Source organism: Melanerpes formicivorus, unplaced genomic scaffold, assembly GCF_026170545.1.
Source record: "Melanerpes formicivorus ecotype bairdi unplaced genomic scaffold, bMelFor1.0.p_v2 SCAF_12, whole genome shotgun sequence".
Lineage (NCBI taxonomy): Eukaryota > Metazoa > Chordata > Aves > Piciformes > Picidae > Melanerpes > Melanerpes formicivorus.
Genome location: NW_027142364.1, coordinates 13873311 through 13894789, shown reverse-complemented (window position 1 = coordinate 13894789; position 21479 = coordinate 13873311). Strand labels below are relative to the sequence as shown.

At 42.7% G+C, this 21479-nt stretch overlaps 1 protein-coding gene across 2 annotated transcripts; it reads right to left on the bottom strand.

The window, feature by feature from the left end:
* Positions 1-533: 533 nt before the first annotated feature.
* On the bottom strand, positions 534-8910 carry MRPS22 (mitochondrial ribosomal protein S22). 2 transcript variants are annotated; one of them, XM_068145458.1, is made up of 8 exons: positions 8780-8910; positions 8325-8479; positions 5719-5883; positions 4418-4561; positions 2144-2227; positions 1126-1271; positions 909-1017; positions 534-653 (listed from the first exon to the last, which is right to left on the bottom strand). In XM_068145458.1, exons 1-8 carry the CDS (start codon positions 8898-8900, stop codon positions 561-563), a joined length of 1017 nt encoding a protein of 338 aa, XP_068001559.1. In that variant the 5' UTR covers positions 8901-8910; the 3' UTR covers positions 534-560. The 2 variants fall into 2 exon arrangements, with proteins under 2 accessions (XP_068001559.1, XP_068001560.1); XM_068145459.1 differs by having other exon boundaries at positions 8325-8476.
* Positions 8911-21479: the final 12569 nt, after the last annotated feature.

Below are 21479 nucleotides of genomic sequence, written 5' to 3'. Positions count from 1 at the left end.
TCCTTTTACTAGTAGTACTACCTTAACTCAGCTTTAGTAAGTATGTATTGCAAATGGGCACACAGCAGCCAAGCATTAACATTTTAACCTGCCTCTTCTGAGCATGTACACTTGGATACATGGCTACTTCTGCACTGTGCTATTTTGCTTGTATCTATTCACAGGCAGTAGCTCAGTTACTCTTCTAGACAACACTTAGGTCTTTTAGCTAATCCAAGTGTAATATGTCTTCAGGGACAGATGTAGTCTTACACATTTTTGTAAATGAAGCTGTCCAGGCCTTACCTTTACTTCAATAATTAATTCTGGGGAATTACTTAGATTCAAAGAATAACAGTAAAGGAATTAACCTCAGGCTGTATTATCACCCTAAAACCCAGTCATGATAATTAAGTTCATGAACAGAACTTCTGAAAACAGTAAGCTGCTACAGTACCTCACTCTGGCCTATTTCAGTAAAAATTTTTCTAGAATAGTCACTTCTTTCAAGTATTTATTGTGGAATCCTGTACAGAGAACATTTATAGACAACCTTAAAACTGACAAAACCAAGGTTTATTTCATGAAGCTGTAGAGGTAGCCATTGCTTCTTCATAAGCCTGAAGGGCCAGCTGGATGTAGCCTTCTTTCCGTGACTCAGTTTTTGCAAATACCTGCAAACACAGCAGGAGAGAGATTAATGCACAATTTAGAGCAGTGAGATTTCATCATTCCAGTGGCAGATCAGGCAGCTACAACTACCCAAGAATTAACCAAAAACCAACAAACAACACAAACCAGCATGCCAGACAGCTGTAGTTAAATGCCTGCTGCTTAAGGTAAGGAGAAATCTGGACTACTCAATCAGCTTCTGCTGTGTAAAAGCTTTCTCTTTTGTAGTTAAGTAGCTGCAAAGTAGAAAAGCCTACCTTGATCATATCAACTCCCTGAAGGTTCCCTTCTTTAGTTTCTTTTGCTGATGGACATTCAGGATGAAGCATATGATAGAGTGTAATTAAACTTGTAGCATCATCCAGCCTAAAACAAGTAAAGGGTCATTTGTAGCAGTTATTTTCTCTTGAAGTACTTAAAGAATGTACTTTGTGGTGTGCTGTGCACAATTAGTATGTGACAAACACAACTTACAAATCTCTCTGGATCATGTCTATTAGTAAGCCATCTGCTTGCTTTCTGTTCACTAGATACCACACCATCCCTCCAAAGTGTCTTGTGGAACGGAGCAGGTCGTATTTGCCATGTTTCTCAATGTCATCATAGGTCCGGTGATGAACCTAGACTCAGAAAATGGTTCAGTTCCATTAGCATAGCTAGAGCTTGATGAGTTTCTCCCCTCTACTTCTCAGGAGCTTTCAATCTATTTTCAGATCTCACTGCAGTGCAGGAACAAGCTACAAGTTGAACCATGCTACCTTAAACCTTTACATATATTTTTAAGTCAGGGTAACACTGGCATAACCCACTTCTTAGTGCTTAGCCACAGACACCTTTATGTTAAAATCAAGTTAAGTACTAGGCACATACAGAAAGCTTTGGGAAGAAAGGACATCTCTGAACCTTCATTTCACTACTGACAAGTTGAAATCTGCTCTTTAAGGAGAAAAATGCAGAGCAAAGATGTGAAATTTTACTCCAAAGACAAGGTACTTGAAAAATTGCCTAAGAGAAGTTACGTTCTCAGTCATTTGAGAACTACTACAGCTTGAGGTAAACACTTTAAAGGCAAGAGTAGTTTTAACATACTCATCAGCAGCTAGTTACTAAATTTAAATGTTTCAGCTCGAAGTATATTTTTGTACCTGCTCTTTGTCACAAACACTACTTTGTGTACACTGCTCTCAGGAATACTGCATCAGTTACCTAACTTCACCAATTATCAACCTGCTCCTTTCAAATCCTGATACATCACTTAGAATGATTTAAACAGAATCCTGTGACTTTCCTGCAAGAAGATATTAAAAAAAACCAAAAAACCCACCCACAACACAAAGCTCATCACAAGGATAGCAGGTAATCTATATAGGGAAAAAAGAACATATATGAACACTACCTGTGATCCCCAGATAATCCTTATGTTTGCAAAACAAACCCAGAAGTTCTTCCCTAATAATATTTTCCTACCTAGAAAAATGACAAATGAACTCACTCTGATATAGTCTGGTGAATCTGGCTCAAACTGAGCAATGCACCTGTTCAGGAGATCCTCATGACGGTCTTGCTGAAATACAGCCTAAAACAAGAGTTCAAATTCAGCAAGAGATTCCTTATCACGCTGTTCCAACACTTCCAAAAAGCAGCCACAGTGTTTCTGCTCTGGGCAACACTTAGACTGATTATCCCCTTCATCACAAGACAAAACAGGTCCAAGTATAGTAACTGCCTTAATGACATTGATACAATGCGCCTTGATTTTTGCTTCTGAAAAAAACAGCTTATGTTGTCAGATTACACATAATTTCTTAGTATCAGGGTTGGAAAGGAGCACAAGCATCATCTAGTTCCAACACCCCTGCCATGGGCAGGGACACCCCACACTAGATCAGGCTGGCCAGAGCCTCATCCAGCCTGGGCTTAAACACCCCCAGGGACGGGGCCTCGACCACCTCCCTGGACAACCCATTCCAGGGCTTCACCACTCTCATGGTGAAGAACCTCCTCCTCACATCCAGCCTGAATCTCCCCACCTCCAGCTTCATTCCATTCCCCCTAGTCCTATCACTACCTGAGATCCTGAGAAGTCCTTCCCCAGCCTTCCTGTAGGCCCCCTTCAGATACTGGAAGGCCACAATTAGGTCACCTCGGAGCCTTCTCTTCTCCAGACTGAATAGCCCCAACTGCTTCAGTCTGTCCTCATAGGAGAGGTGCTCCAGCCCTCTGATCGTCCTCGTGGCCCTTCTCTGGACACATTCCAGCACCTCCACATCCCTCTTGTAATAGGGGCTCCAGAACTGGACACAGTACTCCAGGTGGGGTCTCACCAGAGCTGAGTAGAGGGGGAGGATCACCTCCCTCAACCTGCTAGCCACACTTCTCCTGATGCAGCCCAGGATCTGATTGGCTTTGCGGGCTGCAAGTGCAAAGCCAATGTTGTGTTCCATTTGTGATAACTCCCTATTCCTGTTTGTTGTTTGTTTTTTTTTTTCCTCACTTTGCTGGGGATAGTTTCTACAGTATGGAAAAAATCTTGAATTTCTTAAAAGTAAATTAAATGGACCTGTTTCCACTGGTGGGGATGTGGTGTTTCCAGAAACACCAGGTGGATAGAAAAGAGTAGTAATCTGTCTACTTGAGAGCTCATGTTGAGCTTTTTGTCCACCAGCACCCCCAAGTCTCTCTCCTCAGGGCTGCTTTCCAGCCAGTCACTGCCCAGGCTGTATTTGTGCCTGGGATTGCCTCGACCCAGATGCAGGACCCTGCACTTGCTCTTATTGAACCTCATGAGGTTGGCTTATGCCCACCTCTCCAGCCTGTCAAGGTCCCTCTGGATGCCCTCCCTTCCCTCCAGTGTGTCTGCTGCACCACAGAGCTTGGTGTCATCAGCAAACTTGCTGAGGGTGCACTCAATGCCACTGTCCATGTCACCCACAAAGATGCTGAACAAGACAGGTCCCAGGACTGATCCCTGAGGGACTCCACTTGTCACTGGCCTCCACTGGGACATGGAGCCAGTGACAGCCACTCTTTGGGTGTGGCCATCAAGCCAGTTCCTTATCCATCTAGTGGTCCACCCATCAAGCCCATGTGTCCCACAACAAGAGGACACAGTCTCAGGCTGCGTCAGGGGAGGTTCAGGTTGGATGTTAGGAAGAAGTTCTATACAGAAAGAGTGATTGCCCATTGGAATGGGCTGCCCAAGGAGGTGGTGGAGTTGCCGTCATTGGAGGTGTTCAGGAGGAGACTTGATGGGGTGCTTGGTGCCATGGGTTAGCTGTTTGGGTGGGTTGGATTGGTTGATGGGTTGGATGCAATGATCTTGAAGGTCTCTTCCAGCCTGGTTTGGTTTATTCTAAATAAATGTTTTATTCTAAATGTCACCAGTTTGGAGACCAGGATGTGGTGTGGGACAGTGTTGAAGGCTTTGCTCAGGTCCAGGTAAATGACATCAGTTGCTCGCCCCTCATCTATTAATTTCGTCACCTGCTCATAGAAGGCAACCAGGTTGGTCAGGCAGGATTTGCCCTTGGTGTGGATTTCATCAGTGAGGATTTCTACTATGACAGAACATTTACTTACACCGACTCATGATGTATCTGCCCCTACACTAGAACTTTCAAGTATTTCAAGCTACAATGATAAGCAATTTTTCAAAAGAGAACTCAAGCAGCTTAAAATATAGAAGCAGACTAGATTCAGAGCCACACTGACTAAAAAGAGCACAATTACATTAAAATGATGCGTTTCAAAACCAGGAAGATCTTACCACAAGGTTTTCATCCTTGAATACTACAGGGGGAATAACTCTGCGCCCTTCTTTTGGGAAAAATATCTGTATCATTCTGTCTCGCTCCTCCCAGGTTGCTTTGCGTAATACACCGTTCGTTTCTCTAACGACAATGAAACGTTCCTGAGAAGAAGGGAAAACCAAAACATTATCCCCCAAAGTTCCTCTCTTCATAGACAGAACCACTGCAAAAAAACAGATTGGGTTTTGGCAAATAAAATTCTGTACCTAAACTCACACTAATACCAGTTTAATTGACTTTTGCTATGTGCCAGATTCATCATTTCTCCCTTGGTACCTGCTAAAGAAGTGCCACATTTCCAACTCAGTTTTATGACATAAGTATGCACATGCCTACACTAAGAACTACAACTCTGTGAAGTTTAGACACGTGATGTAACCAACACCCAGAGAAAGGAGTTAGCCTTGTTGCTGGCCTGATTTTAGGCATTTAACAGCAACATTAAATTACGAAGGCAAGCGCACTGTGCTTTTAACTTTGTTTCAGAGGTAGGTGCTACAATCAAGGAAGGGCAGCCATGAAATCAAAAACACAAGCAAGAAAACACTATTCTCAGATCTGTTCACAAACATACAGACAGGAAAGTCTGCTGGGAAGAGAGTTTTTATTACATTGAGGCACAAGAATAAAGAGCAGGTTCCTGGAGATGTCTCTCAGATGGAAGACTTGGCAGTTCATCTCACAAGATCATTACTATATGCATGTTTGATCCACAGAGACTTCTCAGAATTATAACCTTTTGTTAGGAACTTTTCCAGTCTCTTCCTACTAGTACTTAAGACAATCTAGATTTTTCACTATACAATGAAATCCTCATCCCTACACTCCACTATTCTATTTGACAACTACTTCTTCACAGCTTTCCCATAAATTCATTTATCACTTACTCAGCTTTCTACCAGATCTTTACAACTATGAAGTAGCTTCATCTTTTGGTTTATGCAGAGTACTAAACAATCTGATTCCACAGGAAGCTTCAAGGAAGTACAGGTGATCTCCACAGTCCTTGCATAGTATAAACACCTGCTTTTGACATAATTAACTATCCCACAGCTGCCCCTCCCAACCTGGTTTTGAGCACCACAACATAATTTATCATTACCAGTTAGAAGTAAAGATATAAAAATACATTTTGCCCTGTGCCAGATAGAATTTGTAGCTCCTCAACCTTTTTGCCACTGCTGCAGCTACTTTAAACTTAAAGCTTATTTTGAAATTAAGAACAAAAAGCTCTTAAAATACATTCATTCTTACTTACACGATGTGGAACAGAGTAAGTTGTATCTGTGAACACATATTTTGTGGTTTCAGTTCCTTCAAGGAATTTGTCTTCTGCTAAGACATCATCAATTGGCTCTCTCTCCTTCAAAACAGGGGGCATCTTTAGTTTTTCTTTAGCTTCCTCAATGGCTTTTCTTGTGGCCTTGGAGAAAAAAAGAAGTTTCGTTCCACAATTAAATATAATCATCCTCTTGGAAAGGTAACAACTTTAGAACAAGTATTTGTATTTAAAGATTTATTTATCTTCTGGGGTTTTTTTATGCAGTTGAGAAGCAAGACACTAATTCAGTCTCCAGGTAAATGAATCACACATGAACAATACACTGGGCAAATGCTAGAGGAAGTTCCAAAACTGAAATCTACACATACAACTGCAAACACCAAGTTTATTTCAGGTATTTTTCCATAGCAAGTTTCCACCAATGCATAAACCACATTCAATAATTTGTATATAGCTGTTACAGAATCACAGATCTATTCCGGTTGGAAAAGACCCTTGGGGTCAAGTCCAGCCACTAGAATAGAATAAACCAGGTTGGAAGAGACCTTCAAGATCGTGTCCAACCTATCATCCAACACCACCCAACCAACTAACCCATGCAACCAAGCACCCTGTCAAGTCTCCTCCTGAACACCTCCAGTGATGGCAATTTCACCACCTCCCCGGGCAGTCCATTCCAATGGGCAATCACTCTGTGTAAAACTTCCTCCTGACCTCCAGCCTAAACCTCCCTTGGCACAGCCTGAGACTGTGTCCTCTTGTTCTGGTACTGGCTGCCTGGGAGAAGAGACCAACCTCTGCCTGGCTACAACCTCCCTTCAGGTAGTTGTAGAGAGCAATAAGGTCACCCCTGAGTCTCCTCTTCTCCAGGCTAAGCAGCCCCAGCTCCCTCAGCCTCTCCTCATAGGGCTTGTGTTCCAAACCCCTCACCAACTTTGTTGCCCTTCTCTGGACTTGTTCCAGCAAGTCAACCTCCTTCCTAAACTGAGGGGCCCAGAACTGGACACAGTACTCGAGGTGTGGCCTAACCAGTGCAGTGTACAGGGGCAGAATGACCTCCCTGCTCCTGCTGGCCACACTGTTCTTGATGCAGGCCAGGATGCCATTGGCCCTCCTGGCTGCCTGGGCACACTGCAGGCTCATGTTCAGCCTACTATCAACCAGTACCCCCAGGTTCCTCTCTGCCTGGCTGCTCTCCAGCCACTCTGACCCCAGCCTGTAGCTCTGCATGGGGTTGTTGTGGCCAATGTGCAGAACCCAGCACTTGGATGTGTTCAGTCTCCTGCCCTTGGACTCTGCCCATCTGTCCAGCCTGTCAAGGTCCCTCTGCAGAGCCTCTCTACCCTCCAGCAGATCAACTCCTGCCCCCAGCTTGGTGTCGTCAGCAAATTTATTGATGATCGACTCAATGCCCTCATCCAGATCATCAATAAAGATGTTAAAGAGCACAGGGCCCAGCACTGATCCCTGGGGGACTCCACTACTGACTGGATGCCAGCTGGGTGTGGCACCATTCACCACCACTCTCTGTAAAGTTCACCCCTAAACCATGCCCCCAAGCATTGCATCTAAACAACCTATAAACACATTGAGGATTGTTAACTCAACCACCTCCCTGAGCAACCTATTTCAATGTCTGACTATTCTTTCTGTGAAAAATTTCTTCCTAATGTCCAGTTTAAACCGACCTGTTGCAGCTTGAGGCAATTCCTTCTTGTTCTATCGCTAATTGCATCTGAGAAGATTTAATCTTCAGGCCCTTCACCAGCTTTGTTGGTCTCCTCTGCATTCACTCCAGCACATCAACATCTCTCTTGTACTTTGGTGCCCCAAATTGAACACAGTACTTGAGCTGTGGCCTCACCAGTGCCAAGTACAGGGGGACAATCACTTCCCTACAGCTGCAGGACACAGTATTTCTAATACAAACCAGGATGCCATTGGCTTTCTTGGTCACCTGGGCACTCTGCTGGCTCATATTCAGCTGCTTGTCAATTAGAACCCCGGGTCCCTTTCTGCCAGACAGCTTTCCAGCCACACTTCCCAAAGCCTGTAGCATTGCTTGGGGTTGCTGTGACCCAAGTGCAGCACCTGGCACTTGGCCTTGTTGAAGCTCATCCCATTAACACTGTCCCACAAATCCAAGTCCCTCTGTAGAGCCTCCCTACCCTCGTGCAGATCCACACTGCCACCTAACTTGGTGTCACCTGCAAACTTACTGATGACACACTCTATGTCCTTAGTGAGGTTACAGAAGAAATTAGTCCATCCTAGACCATAGCCAAAGGAGTTCCAGGGCTATAATTTAAACATCAGATGATGATATTTAACACCATTTGGAAGCACAGGGGAAGAGGATAATAAGGAGAACCAGTGCACAAGAAAAAAAGCATCCCATCTCCTGCCATCTTCCACTAAAACTGAGAAAACATAGGTAAATAAACACCCAATTTTCACCCATTTAGGAAACCACATAAAAGGAAGGAACTAACGTGCTTCCAACAGCAGCATCAAAGACAGCAGCCATATGGGCTGTTACAGACTTTTTGCTAAAACCAACACCAGGAGGCCGAGCAGCCTACCTCTTCCAGCTGCGCTTCCGTCATCAGCTTGTACTTGGGCGGTTTAAGCTCCATTTTCACCGGTTTGAAGACTTTCTGCAGGTTGAGCCCTGTCATTTTGTACAGCAGGTTTTGAACCGCTTCATCCGTGAATGACGGCCTGGCAGCTTCTCCTTCTGGGGGGAAAGTTCACAGGCTGTTAACCCGGCTAAAAGGGAAGCCTCAACAGGAGTGGAGGAAAGAAGAGACAACGGCAGTCATGCCATGGTCTCCACTCAGGCGAAGGTACAGCTGCAGCCCCTCACGCCTCACCCAGACCTTGCCGGGCCTCTCCGCGCCGGCAGCACACCCACCCGTTCTTACCCGCCCCGCTTCCGTTCCCTCAGCCCCCACGGAGACTAAGGGCGGCTACACAGGCGCTACAGTCCCTGAGGCAAGGCCGAGTGGGGATCCCCTCCGCGCCCCCTCTCACGTACCGCCCGCGGCCTTCACGTCCTGCCCGATCCCCCGCCGCGCTCGCCAGCCGCACAGCGCCCGCACCACCCGGCACAGCCGCGCGGGCACGGCCACCGAACCCCACGCTCCGAGCGCCGCCATCTTACACACCCCCAGCCCGCCCCTCTCCGCTCCGCCCCGCCGCAGGCGCGCAAGCCGGGCCGCCCCTCGAGGCACGCCGGGAAATGGAGTCTGCTCTCATTCCCCCAGAGGTTTCTTTGCGTGGTCTGTCCCGGCTCACTTAGGCGGGAAGGGACGGATCAGGGCTCCAGGGTTGCAAATCTCCTTGCTTAGTGGGGGGACAAAGCAGTAAGGGAAGAAAAGAGAAATTAAGGCTACGGTTTACTCTACCGCGATTAGACCACTAGTGAAGTGCAGCTGCTCAGAGATGAGGAAGAGATTTAGGGCTACGAAGGTAATGAGAGGACTGGTGTACATCTCTGACACCTGAGTCTATTTAGCCTGGAGAAAAGCAGACCGACAGGAAATCTTTCCAGTGCTTATCAATATCTAAAGGACGGGAGTCAAGAAGATTGCGCCAGGCTCTTTTCACTGCTGCCCAACCAAGCAGAAGGGAAAACTTTCCTGTGATGTTGCCAGAGCTCTAGAACTGGCTTTACAGAGAGGCTGGGGAGTCTCCGTCTCTGGAGAGATTCCAAATCTGCCTGGACATTGTGCTCCTGGGCAACCTGCTGTGGCTGACCCTGCTTTATTAAGGGGGTTGGACTAGATGATCTCCAGAGGTCCCTTCCAACCCCCGTCATGCTGGGGCTCTGTGAGCCGTGTGAGGCTGGGGTGCACCTGAGCAGCAGCTGCCAGCCTTGGTGCGTGTCTGGTGGGTCAGCCGGCAGGGCAGGCAGCCTCAGAGGGAGAAATAGCACGGTAACAAATGCAAAAATTAAAACCTCATGTGGCTCTGTCTGCTAAGTTGTCACCTGCATGGAGACTGGAAGGAAAGCCTCGTCCCCAGGCGGTGGATTCTGTCTGCCCCTTAAATTAGGGGAGCTCCAAAGGACTCAGTGAATTCATGCCTGAAGTACTACCTGAGGAGTATCAGTACCAGTAGAGCACCTGGACTTCCTCAGCCTGGTAATGGCAGTAACTACCATTGGTGATGGTGAGTTTAGTCTTCTCACTTTCAGAGAATTGTAGTTTTCTAAAAGTGGGAAAATAAACAACTATATTCAAGGATAGCCCCAAAATTAAATTGATATATCTGATTGATCAGTTCAAATGGCTGTGAAGAAGAGGGGATGAGTTTGAAAGAGTTGTGTTATTTCACAAAAACAATTACTGACTTCTCAGAATCTCTTTCAAGGAGTTGAAAGTTTACTGTTACTCGGAGTTTATTTTCCCTTCTCTAGCTGGTCTGTGTCTTCTGTTGTGAAGTTCAGTCTTACAGACTGCAGTTGGGGTTGTGTGAAACAGAATGAAAGTCTCTTAACAGCAGGCAGGGCTTCAGATTTTAAAAAAGTCCAAAGCCATGCAATGATGCAAATGGGCTGATGAGTCCCTGTCGAAACAGGAAATATTTTATCTCCAGGGGGGAGGATATAGAAACATAAGTAGTGTGCTTGAAGTCCATAGATTTCCAATTGGTTTAAAATTTAGTGGGTTGTTCACAGTCTCAAGCTGCGCCAGGGGAAGTTTGGGCTCGAGGTGAGGAGAAAGTTCTTCACCGAGTGAGTCATTCGTCGTTGGAATGGGCTGCCCAGGGAGGTGGTGGAGTCACCATCCCTGGAGGTGTTCAAGAGGGGACTGGATATGGCACTTGGTGCCATGGTCTAGTCATGAGGTCTGTGGTGACAGGTTGGACTCGATGATCTTTGAGGTCTCTACCAGCCTTGGTGATACTGTGATACTGTTCGTTGCTGTGCCAAATGAAAGTCTAAATTACATGACTTTTGAAAGTGAAGATGAAGTCTGTCAGAAAAGGAAGACTTTGCAGGATATATATTTGTCTTCATTAGAATGAAGTTAAACATCATCTGAAATCTGTACTTGTTTCTAATAACAGATCTTCATTGTACAAGAGGACACAGTCTCAGGCTGCGCCAGGGGAGGTTCAGGTTGGATGTTAGGAAGAAGTTCTATACAGAGAGAGTGATTGCCCATTGGAATGGGCTGCCTGGGGAGGTGGTGGAGTCGCCGTCATTAAAGGTGTTCAGAAGGAGACTTGATGGGGTGCTTGGTGCCATGGGTTAGCTGTTTGGGTGGGTTGGATTGGTTGATGGGTTGGACACGATGATCTTGAAGTCTCTTCCAACCTGGTTTGGTTTATTCTAATAAAGGTTTATTCTAATAAAGGGAGTGTTCCTGTATTCCTGAGCCTCATTCAATACCCAAGCATACATGCTGGGTTGAATTTTGTAGTCAAGCATTTCAATATCCTGGCCTTTGCATTGTCAGAAAGGTTGCAAGAGGGCATATTTTCTCCTATTTGTATTGATATAATTCAGCTGAAATCCATGAGACTTGAAGAGTGCAAACGAACCCTTAATATTATTTTAATGTAATTTTGTGCATAATTTTCTTAAATAATCCTGAGAAAATTAAAACTAATTTTGAGGAAATGGAGAAGATGTTGTTTTTCAATTCTTGCTCACAAGATCTCTGGAGTGAGAGCTATACCCTATAAGGGAATTGGGAAGTTATTTGGCCCTTTGCCTAAAAGCCACTTCAGACCTGTTCATGAAGTCGTATGGCAAGCCAACCTCCATTTTAATTCACAGAAGTACTTAGAAAAACAACAGAATTTATTGGGCTCTATCCAGGAGAGGTTAAATTCACATTCATTCTGTACTGGAGTAGTAACAGCTGCTGTGAGGATTAGCCTTTTGGCTTGGGGGATGAAAGGAAATATTGACTAACTGTACTGTAGATGGAAGTGTAGCAGATTAACATAATTTATAAAATAATATCAATATATATGGGATAGGTTGATTATATTTTATGGTTATATTTTATTTATGGTTTCTGTTGGTACTAAAGTAACAGTTTTAAGTAGGATGTTTTACATTGGTATGCTTAAAAATACAACACCATCTTGAAGAATCAGTTATGTAACAACTGGGAGTAAAGAATATTTCTTAGCTTTGGTTACTATGTTGAATGCATCCCAGGACAGTTGCTGTTGAAAAGAGACAACCATCTGATGACGGGTGGATGTCCCCTGTGAAATATGTTGGTGGGCTCAGTCTGGATTCTATTGGAAAAGTGTCGATACAAAATCACCTCCACAGTTGCCATTAATTTCCTTTTTGCTGCTAGTTTCAGGAGAGCAAAAGGATCAGATGGCTGCAGAGAGTGAACCACTTTGGTTGACATCTCAGGGAAAGAGAAGGCAGATAGGGAGCTTAGGAGCTTGCATTGTTGCCTATTTAATTGCTAAATAAGACCTGTAGCATACCAGTCTCTCTGAATAATAAATATGTCAAATTAGTGGTAAGAAGTTGTTAGGAAAGACGCATACTTTCTTGGAATAACAGTGAAAAACACAAACTTTAGGTTTGGTAACCCTGAATCCAACTGCTGTACGAAGCAGCAGAGTGACCCCAGTCAGGCTGTGTATCTGTCCACAGTTGATGACATGACATTTTTAAAACGAATGGTTGGTTCTCTTGTTCCTGCAATCTGACAATCCTATGGAACACTTTTCTGAGGGACACCATGAGCCAGGCTGCAAGCTATTTTTACAAAACCTGTATGGAAGAGTCTGGAGAAACAATATTTTTTTCCAACAAAGGCAGAGAGTGCTAAAGAAAGAGAGATGACACAAATCCTGATAGTCTTTAAAGGAATAATCTGTTTGGTTTTGTTTCTTCATTTGCATAGATGAAGTGGGTTATTTTTTTTGCTAAAAATAATTGGGATGATCATTTGTAGTATGATTGTCAATTTTCAGGCCTATTACCTGTGAGCATCTTATCTGCTAGTTTTTCTGCTTTCTCTGGAATTGTCTTTGAAAGTCTGTAGTCCTGGATGTGCACTGCCATCCAGCGTCCTGGGTAGCTATTTTGATAGTGTTGGTGATGATGATGATGCACGAGCCTTTACTAATACATCAAAATGGCTATTTTCTGTCCTAAAGACCATGTAGATACCTGAAGCTGGTTTATTGTCAAATTTCACTTCAATACTTGACAGCAGGAGCAGATCAGTGTCGCTGTAGCACTCTTTTCTGAGCTGCTAGGCCAAACTTACTTTCAAGGGCAGAGTTATTATGGGTAGTTCTGCTGGACAAAGCCCATTTTTACAAATAATAAGTGAGATGCCCACTGAAACTCAAGATATTGAGCTCAGCTGTATTCATTATCATCCTGTGTGAACAGCTGCCTTCTGTCACCTTTGCAGATATCCTTAGTGAGAGGGAATGAATGAAACGTGATGCAAAAGTCTTCCAAGTTTCGTTCCTTGGTGCTGTTGATTTTAGCAAGTACTAATAGTAAACACAGGTTGAAGAGCAAATGTCTCTCTGGGTTTCATTTCTGCCTGGCTATTTGACATTAATATTTCAAATTTGAAGTAAAAAGGGCAAAAGAAAAGGGATGGATTTATGCTATCCACATCTCACATACTGCTGAGGTTGTAAAGACAAGGAATGAAAAGTGCCTGAGCAATTCTAGTGGATAATGTAAATGAACTGTTTTCAGTAATGACCCTGATTTGCCTCTGTCTCACATAAAGCTGCCATAATCTCACTTTAATAATGATAAATTAGATATATACAAATACTGTTTCCAGTAATCAAGAATAGATACATTATTTATCATAGGGGTATAAATCCCACTTCAGTTTATATTGTTTGCTAGGGCTTGAGCCAAAGCCCATTAAAGCCACTGGAAGCCCTCCCCTGACTTCAGCAAGCTCTGTATTTTTCAGTTTTTATCCCTCATTACTGCTCTTGTTATACTTATCTTCTAAAAGCAAATTGTCAGGGAAAAAAATGGTAACTATTCACTATTATTCCAAGTAAGGTAGGATTCCAGTAGTTGTAATTTTGCCCCTTATGAATAATTCCATAACTATTTAAAGTCTTGCCCATCTGAATTCAGGGCAGTGTGAACTAATTGTTACCTGTGGGGGCAGCGTGGGATGGATCTGATACTTTTGTTTCCATGGTAGAAAGAGCAAGGATCCCGGCAGATTTGTTGGTTTGTTTCCCTCTCTGCAGACAGGATGTTTGGAGGAGATGGCACACTCCAATCCCAATTATGTTTTCCCCTTCTCTTCTGTTTCTAGCACAGATATCTTTTGCTCAAAATTCTATTTTTATCTGCTTTTTTCAATGAAACTTGGACAGAATATTCTGAAGCCTAGACTGGCCCGACTAAGCCTAGATGTGTGTTCTGTGTATTGCCTGGCCAAATGTCAAAGGCTCCAGAAAAATCCAAATAGGATATCTCTACTAGCTATGCTTTGTAATATTTTGTCACTCTCCCAAAGCAGCCTGGAGATAGGATTTTCCTGCTTTTTTTATCCACGTTTCCCCTGGACCGTGGTATTATGTTTTTTCATTTAATTATTTTACCAGTGAATGCAGAGAAGCATATCATCCTAGTTATAAACTGTTCTAACACCTATTCAGTGACAGCTGCAAAACTTCATTTCTCCCTGCCTTTTCTCATTATAGATGATTTTATTAACAGACACAACCACTTAATTCCTTAGTTCTCTAAGAAGCAGATGAACACATTTTTCTACTGACCTGTTACAGATAAATAAAGTATTTTTTCCCCAAAATGGTCCAGTGTCTATCATAATTTCTTCTATTTGTGTTGTTGGGTTTTTCTCCACTTTAAAGAGCAGATACCTTAGAACCACACTCTTGCTGCTTAGTTTTGCCCCTCTTAATGGCATGCCATTCCCTTCTCACATTCTGTTTACCTCTGATACTTTGTCTGTTTCTGGGATTCTTTCACAAGTTCCTTTCTTCTGGTTTGTATGATTATTTTTCTTTAAATCTACTTGTTCTTGCTATTGTACCTCAACATGCCTGTTTTCATCTTCTGTTACTTCAAAATTATTTATTATTTAAAGAGCCTATGTGTCAGGGCCAACTTTTTGTAACCAGTCTCTTACCCCTACCAGACAAAAGGATTTTAACACTACCTAAAATAAAATCCTCTCTCTTCTAAAGGTGGTGCTGGAGAGGGTTATGGTTCTTTTCTTTTTCTTTCTTTCTTTTTTTTTTTTTCCCACTTTCCTTTGGATCCAGAATGTTACACAAATTAAATTTGCTTAGGCAATCCCACTGTGCGTTTAAAAAAGTCATTATAAAGCCAGGATCCTGGGGGTCTGACAGAAAAGCTAAACCAGCTGTGCTCTCCAGTACAAACAACACATAAATCTACAGTATCTTCTCTCCATGATCAAGCAAGTGAAAGAAAAGGCTCAGAAAGTATAAGATGTTTTTATCTCACAGAAGCAGAGCTAGAAGAATTTAGTTTAAATCTCAGCCATTTCTGGTAGGCTGTTAAAATCCAATATTTTTTCATCTGTTGGAAGTGTTTTGATTTGCTAGCCAAACAACTCTATTGACCCATTTGATAGGAACGTTGTCTTTAGCTTCAAGATTGAATGGTTATTCGGCTATTTGGTGGAGAACACAGGAACAGCTCTCACATGAATGGTTTCCAGTTGTGTTTATTCTTGTTACTTTCATTCTATCCAAGTACATCAAGACAAGCCTAGAAACAAAAAATGGACATAGAATTAACTTGGTCAAATAGTATCAGCGTGTTTGCACCATTTATTTCCAAGTAAACCTCATGACATTTATTAGGTTGCCCACTAGAATTAATAAGAAGATTCCCATCCATTTTTGGACAAACTGCCTGAGTAAACTATCAGATGTCACTAGATGTTTTCCAGAACAGTGTGTACAAAAATGATTCAGCTGGCCCTAAACTTCTAATTCTGGCAGGGGGGAATAGGTATGTATATTCTTTACAAATGGTTTTAAACTTGAGTGCTGAATGCACTTATGCTGCTTCTGGTTTTCAGAGAGTCTATTAATGGGTAGAAACCTGCACACTGTGTTACCACAGCTCTTGCTCTTATGTACCCATAATCCCTCTATGCTCAGCCATGCCATTTTGCAATACATGATATGATCATTAACACATGTCAATGTTTGTACATTTGGACTAGAATAAGTGCACATATTGCATGTCCAAATAAATGGCGTGGCCAGGCAGCTGGAGAAAACTAGTAGTGGCTTCATAAAGTGTTTCAAGGAAAAAAAACCAGCAGATGGCCCAGCATACTAGGAGAAATATTAGTGACAGGATCTTAAAAACCACCAGCCTAGCTCTGCTCTGTGCACTGTGTGCAGTGTGCCCACTTTGTCAGAAGGATGAGCCTTTGAGGCATAAAGTTGAAGCATGGAATCCTTCCCTTGCTGAGGAAAAACAACCTTACAGCAACCAAGTAGACTGAAAATTAAAATGCAAAGCTGAAAGTGCTGTATGGCCAAATGCTTTTATGTGGTTAGGTTTGTTTCTCTATGACTGCACAGCAAAAGGGAAATGTCTTTCTCGACTCTTATTCACCCCATTCTGGGCTGCCTGATTTTGATCCTTTCCCTTACATTCACTTCCTAAACACACCCCATAATTTTTCATAAACAATCTGACCTTATTATTCAAGTGGAAATAATGAGTAATTTTATTTCTGGTTATTGAGATCAATCAAGTCATGTAGGGGTCTAGTAAGTGTCAGAACCCCTGTGGGAAAAAGAAGGGGAGTAGGATCTTCTCATTTCATCAGCAGTTCCAGATTGTGTCACAGCGCTTCAGGTAACTATAGCCTCAAGGTGCAGTTTTATAACTGGCCAAAACCAGTGTAAGGCTGTCCTGCTCCCTTGTTTCAAGCCCTCCCTTCGGCTGTTTTTCTTGCTGGAAACATTTTGGTTTTCATGACAGTCTAGTACTAAACACTCAATGGTTTTACAATAGTTCAAGCCACATACAAATTCAGGATCTGTCTCTGAAAGGAAGCTTCTATGCTGCATGGAAAAGCAAGTTGGATCCTGTCCCCTTTATGTCTCTGCAATAGCACAGATTCCCTAAACCTTACAAGGTATTATTGAGATGCAGCCAATCCACATAATATTTTGCAGAATGCTGCTGCACTGGGATCACTTTATTTTTCCTGTGTGCTCCAGTGTAGCAGAATTAATTCAAACCCAAGTGCCATTTATTGTGTAAGCAGGCAGCGGAATTTTTGATCGAGCCTTACAAGTTAAATAGAAGGTTGGTTGGTTGGTTTTAGGTTAGATCAAAAAAAATAAAAGGACAATTTTGAGTGCTGAGACAGCAGAAAATTGACTCTGATCCTGTGATTATCAGAGCAATATGAGACCACTATTGTATTGTCTTGGATAACCATGTCCAAACTTCTGTGCCTTTCTTCTGCATATTTCAGCACTGAAGGCTGAGTATTTTCCTTTAGAGCAAAGCATCATTTTAATGAGTTCTTCATTCTTTCTTCTCCTCCTCTCACCTCTTTTTTTTTTTTTTTTTTTGTTTGTTTGGTTGGTTGGTTTTTGTTTGTTTAATATTATACTAAATCAAATTGCTTCTAAATGCTGGTACAATATGTGATTCTTCACGATATCCTGTCTACTCTTAGTATGTTTATACTACCTACTCATGATGGTTAAAGGATGCTTACATTACAGTCCAATATTCATTTTCTTTCACCACATAATTTTCTCAATGCTACTCAAAACCGAATGGTAGTTCAGGCTAGCATTTGCCTTGACAACTATCAGATGCAGTAGTTTTATCACGTAGCACTGTATTTCTGAAAAGCATCACTAATTCGTGTTTATTCCGTGAAATAACGGAATCTCCTTCCAAAGCTCTCGCCGTTATTCCTGCTACGGTCCTGGAGCACTAGATGGCACTGTGTGGCTGTTTGTCGTACACGGGAGTGAGTAGACTAAGTCTCTCAGCACTTGAAAGAATCCTCTTCTTTCAAAAACATTTATGATATTGCCCTTTTATTACGAAAAGAAATATAACATGTAAATGCTCGAGTTTTACACTCTAAAAGCACTGCAAGCCTTTTTTTCCCTGCATTGTGATTACATGGGCAACATTTTAAAAATTATTTAGACTGCAGAGTACATTTGCTCACTTTTTCAGTCTGTTGTAAAGTTCTCCAATCGATTAACGTCCAAAAAGGGAGAATTTTCACTTCTCAATACCATCAGCACGCTCTTTACCATAGAGCAGGAAGGAAGGGATGAGAGGGAGTGTGCTGCCCTCTTTTATCTCCTCAATTGACCTTTCACTCTGTGCCATGGCATTGGTGAGACTGAACATTTAAACATGAAGTAAAAGCAGAAAGCATTAGCAGCAGCAACTGTAGATCCTTATTTTGAGCTAAAGAGTCACCTTGAAGACAACCAGTTGCTTTGTCAGTATTTAGTTGGGTTTGAATGCCTTCAAAATAAGTGGCTTTAAACCTACTAATCTTACACAGCTACAATATTAATGAGGGCCTGATCCTGCACAGGGTCTTTAAGAAAAAGCCTGAGTGTGTTTTGTTAATGTAGTTAAATCACATGCAGTGTGTTGTTACTGTTTTGTGTCATATCCTACCTCTCTTTCACTGCCTTGGGTGTCTCTCTGGCCCACTCTGTGTGGCTTGCTTTTTCAGAAACATAAACCAAATTCCTAGCTAGGAATTGGGTTCTGTTAATAACTGCCACAGACTTCTTGGTGACTCTTGGTCACTTTCCCCCTTTGTTCTGTTATTACTCTACCTTTAACATACATTTAGATTGGACATTATGCCTGAGACACAGCAGAATGTTACACTCCCTCTGCCCTGTGGTGTGTTCTCGGCAGGGCAGTAAGGTTGTGTATCTGCCTCTTGGGACAGGGAAATCCCCTTGCCCCAAGAGGATCAAGTGCTCCAGTGAAAGTGACTGAAGGACTGTCCATGGCTTTTTGTCCCTGTTGGGTTGCAGGACAGGGTGGTGGTATGATGAATGTAGCCCTGTCTTGTCCTTTCTCTTATTGTAGGCAATGCTGCTTTCTGTGCCCAAAAGCAGAGGCATGGCATAGAGCACCCACCTAATTTCCAGTTCTTCCCCATTGTCTTTTCTGTGCTACTGCATCATGCAATGCTGTCTTGTGACAAACACCAGCAGTCATTCAATTTTGGAAACATGGCTAACTAGGGGGTAGTAGGGAATGTGGGGAAGGGGAAGTCTGCATCAGAAAATAAGATGTTTTTAGGGCCTTTTTTGATGACCCATCCCCACCCCCACTTTCTTTTTTGCTCTTGGGCTCTTAGTTATGTGTTCCCTGCTGATGCTTTATTTTGACATTTTTGACCCCTCGTGCACTTTCTTTTTTCCATCCTTTGCCCTTTTCTCTCCTCTTCCTGGTAGAAGGCCATAGCCCTGTGGCATTTAGTTTTATTTGGCTGGGTCTGATACCTATCTCCACTGAGAATATTTTTGGGGCGTACACATAGCCACTGTGTGTAAGTGTAAATTGTTACCTCTGATGTCTAAACCCTTTACTGCCAACTGAGGAGCACAAACAAGGAAATCCCATGCTCAGTGGAAATGAGATTTGGGTCTTTCTGCTGTTTGTAAAATGCTCAACTGTAAAATTAAAACTGAATATTATGGAGAACAGTGCTAGAATAAAATATCATCAATCAATCATGAAAGAACTTCATTGAGGTTTGACCTTGCTGTCTTTCAATAATTCAAAATAAAATCAGAACCCAAACTAGCCACAGAGCTGCCTCCATTCTCTTAAAACAAATATATCTTATGAGCAGATGCTACCCACAAATGATGTACCCACCACTTTAGAAGCCAAGTATCTCTGTCCCTTCCCACTGGCAGAGGAGAAGCATTTGTTTTCCTTGTGTGTCAGAGTGTGATGACACAGAGTGTGTCAGAGTCAGAGTGTGATGAGGCCCACCTGCTTTGACCATTCAAGTCACTCAGAAGCACTGTTGCTTTCTGCAGCCAGCCAGGGCAGGGGAGGATCTCCAACCCACCTGCTCTGCTGGAACACCACTGCCAGGAGCCCCGAAGGCCTGGCTAGGCTTCATTATGGTTTGGATTGAAAGGCCACCAGGGACAGGGGGAACAGATCTATTTCCAGACTATTGCGATGACCAGAATGTATCCCAGCCTTACAGAGCTAATTGTTTGCCCTGATCCTTCCTATTAACAGCACCAGAGCAGGGGACATTAAGTGTCTGAGAAGGTGTTCATGCCTCAGGATTCCCAGCTGGTGGGCAAAACCCCTTCAAAATACCCTTTCCAAATCAGGTATTGTTACTAGTAGCAAGACTAAATGCTCTTGACCCTCCAACTTATGTTTTCAATGAAAAAAAATGGCCAAGCAATAGCCAAAGTCCCTCACAGAAACAGGACATCCTGAGCTGTGGCAGATGGACTTCCTTTACAAAGGCTTAATGAAAGTTCTCAACAATAGCTCTGTGCATGTGCTCGGGGGGTTGCTTGTGTACACACTTCTCTACATGCAGTGCAATGCTACACAAGCTTTCTAAAATAACACAGAAAATACTGTGGGATGTGTGTGTTTTGCTGGAAGAATATGATTTGTGACAAAGAAATGTATTATTTCTTCCCTTACAGCACAGAGGAGGCCAAAGCACAATAACTAGAAAGGGATAATTATGCTTTCTCTCCCTCCTAGAAGGGACAGACAATATTATTTTCTAATTTCCTAAATACTTACCAAAAATAACTAGTCTAAGATCTCTGTGAAAGATGGCAAGCTTCTGTTGAAGTGTACAATATACAAGAATCCATTGTGGCTGAAGGCCTGTCACAGTATTAAAGACCAATAAAAGAAAACCATTTAAAATATTTTTAAAGTGTTATTTGTCATCACATATAAAAAGAGGTGGAAAAGTCAAATTTAATAAAGTAACTGTATGGTAGTTTAGACAGGAGAGGTGTTAAAGCATCTTTTAGCCAATTAGAACTTTTTTAGCTCATAGCTTTTCACAGAAAAGCAATGCATTGCAAAATGCAAGGGGGAAAGATGGTACATGAATGCAGGTTTTTCAGGTTTTGTTTCTGTTCTGTTCTTGGGTTCCAGCTCAGGCATAATTAACTGCCCAGGCATTTTTGCCACAGAAAGTCAGAAAGCCAGGAGTGAGCTCTCCTGGGCCACTTAGTCAGCTATTGCAGCAAAAGTATGGCCTCTGACACAAACATGCACCTGAGCGGTTGGGCTTTGGTCACTAAATGGTCAGTCTGGTGCTTATATTTCCTCAGCTCTCACTGCTTTTTTCATCAAACAAATGGTACAAATCAGTGAATAAAATGGTAAGAGCTAAAACTAAATGATAGCAATATGTCAAGTGCAATACGTGCGGCAGTGAAATGCAAAGGAATGCTTATAAGAGGTCTTCTAGTGATAAGCACAGAAGCGTAAAAGTATTCTGAGATTATTTTAAAAATAGTGTTGTTGTTTTTTTTTAATTCCATTCTTCAGCCAGTTCCAGGCTGTTCAACATTGTCATGTTTCACGTGAGTCACAGTTCAAATCACGTATCTTTAACAGCAACCTCTATGCTCAGCACTTGTCACAAAACGGTGACAGCTGAAGTGGTTGGCAGCCACATCCTTGTGTGTGTTCTTTTGTTGTAACTCAGCTTTGGTTGCAA

Bases quoted from the DNA above. Each gene is read 5' to 3' on its own strand.
- MRPS22 (XM_068145458.1), bottom strand. From the start codon at position 8,900: ATGGCGGCGCTCGGAGCGTGGGGTTCGGTGGCCGTGCCCGCGCGGCTG. The intron at 5,884-8,324 runs GTAGGCTGCTCG...TTTTTCTCCAAG, and splicing joins CGGAAGCGCAGCTGGAAGAG to GCCACAAGAAAAGCCATTGA. The intron at 4,562-5,718 runs GTAAGTAAGAAT...CCTTCTTCTCAG, and splicing joins CTTACTCTGTTCCACATCGT to GAACGTTTCATTGTCGTTAG.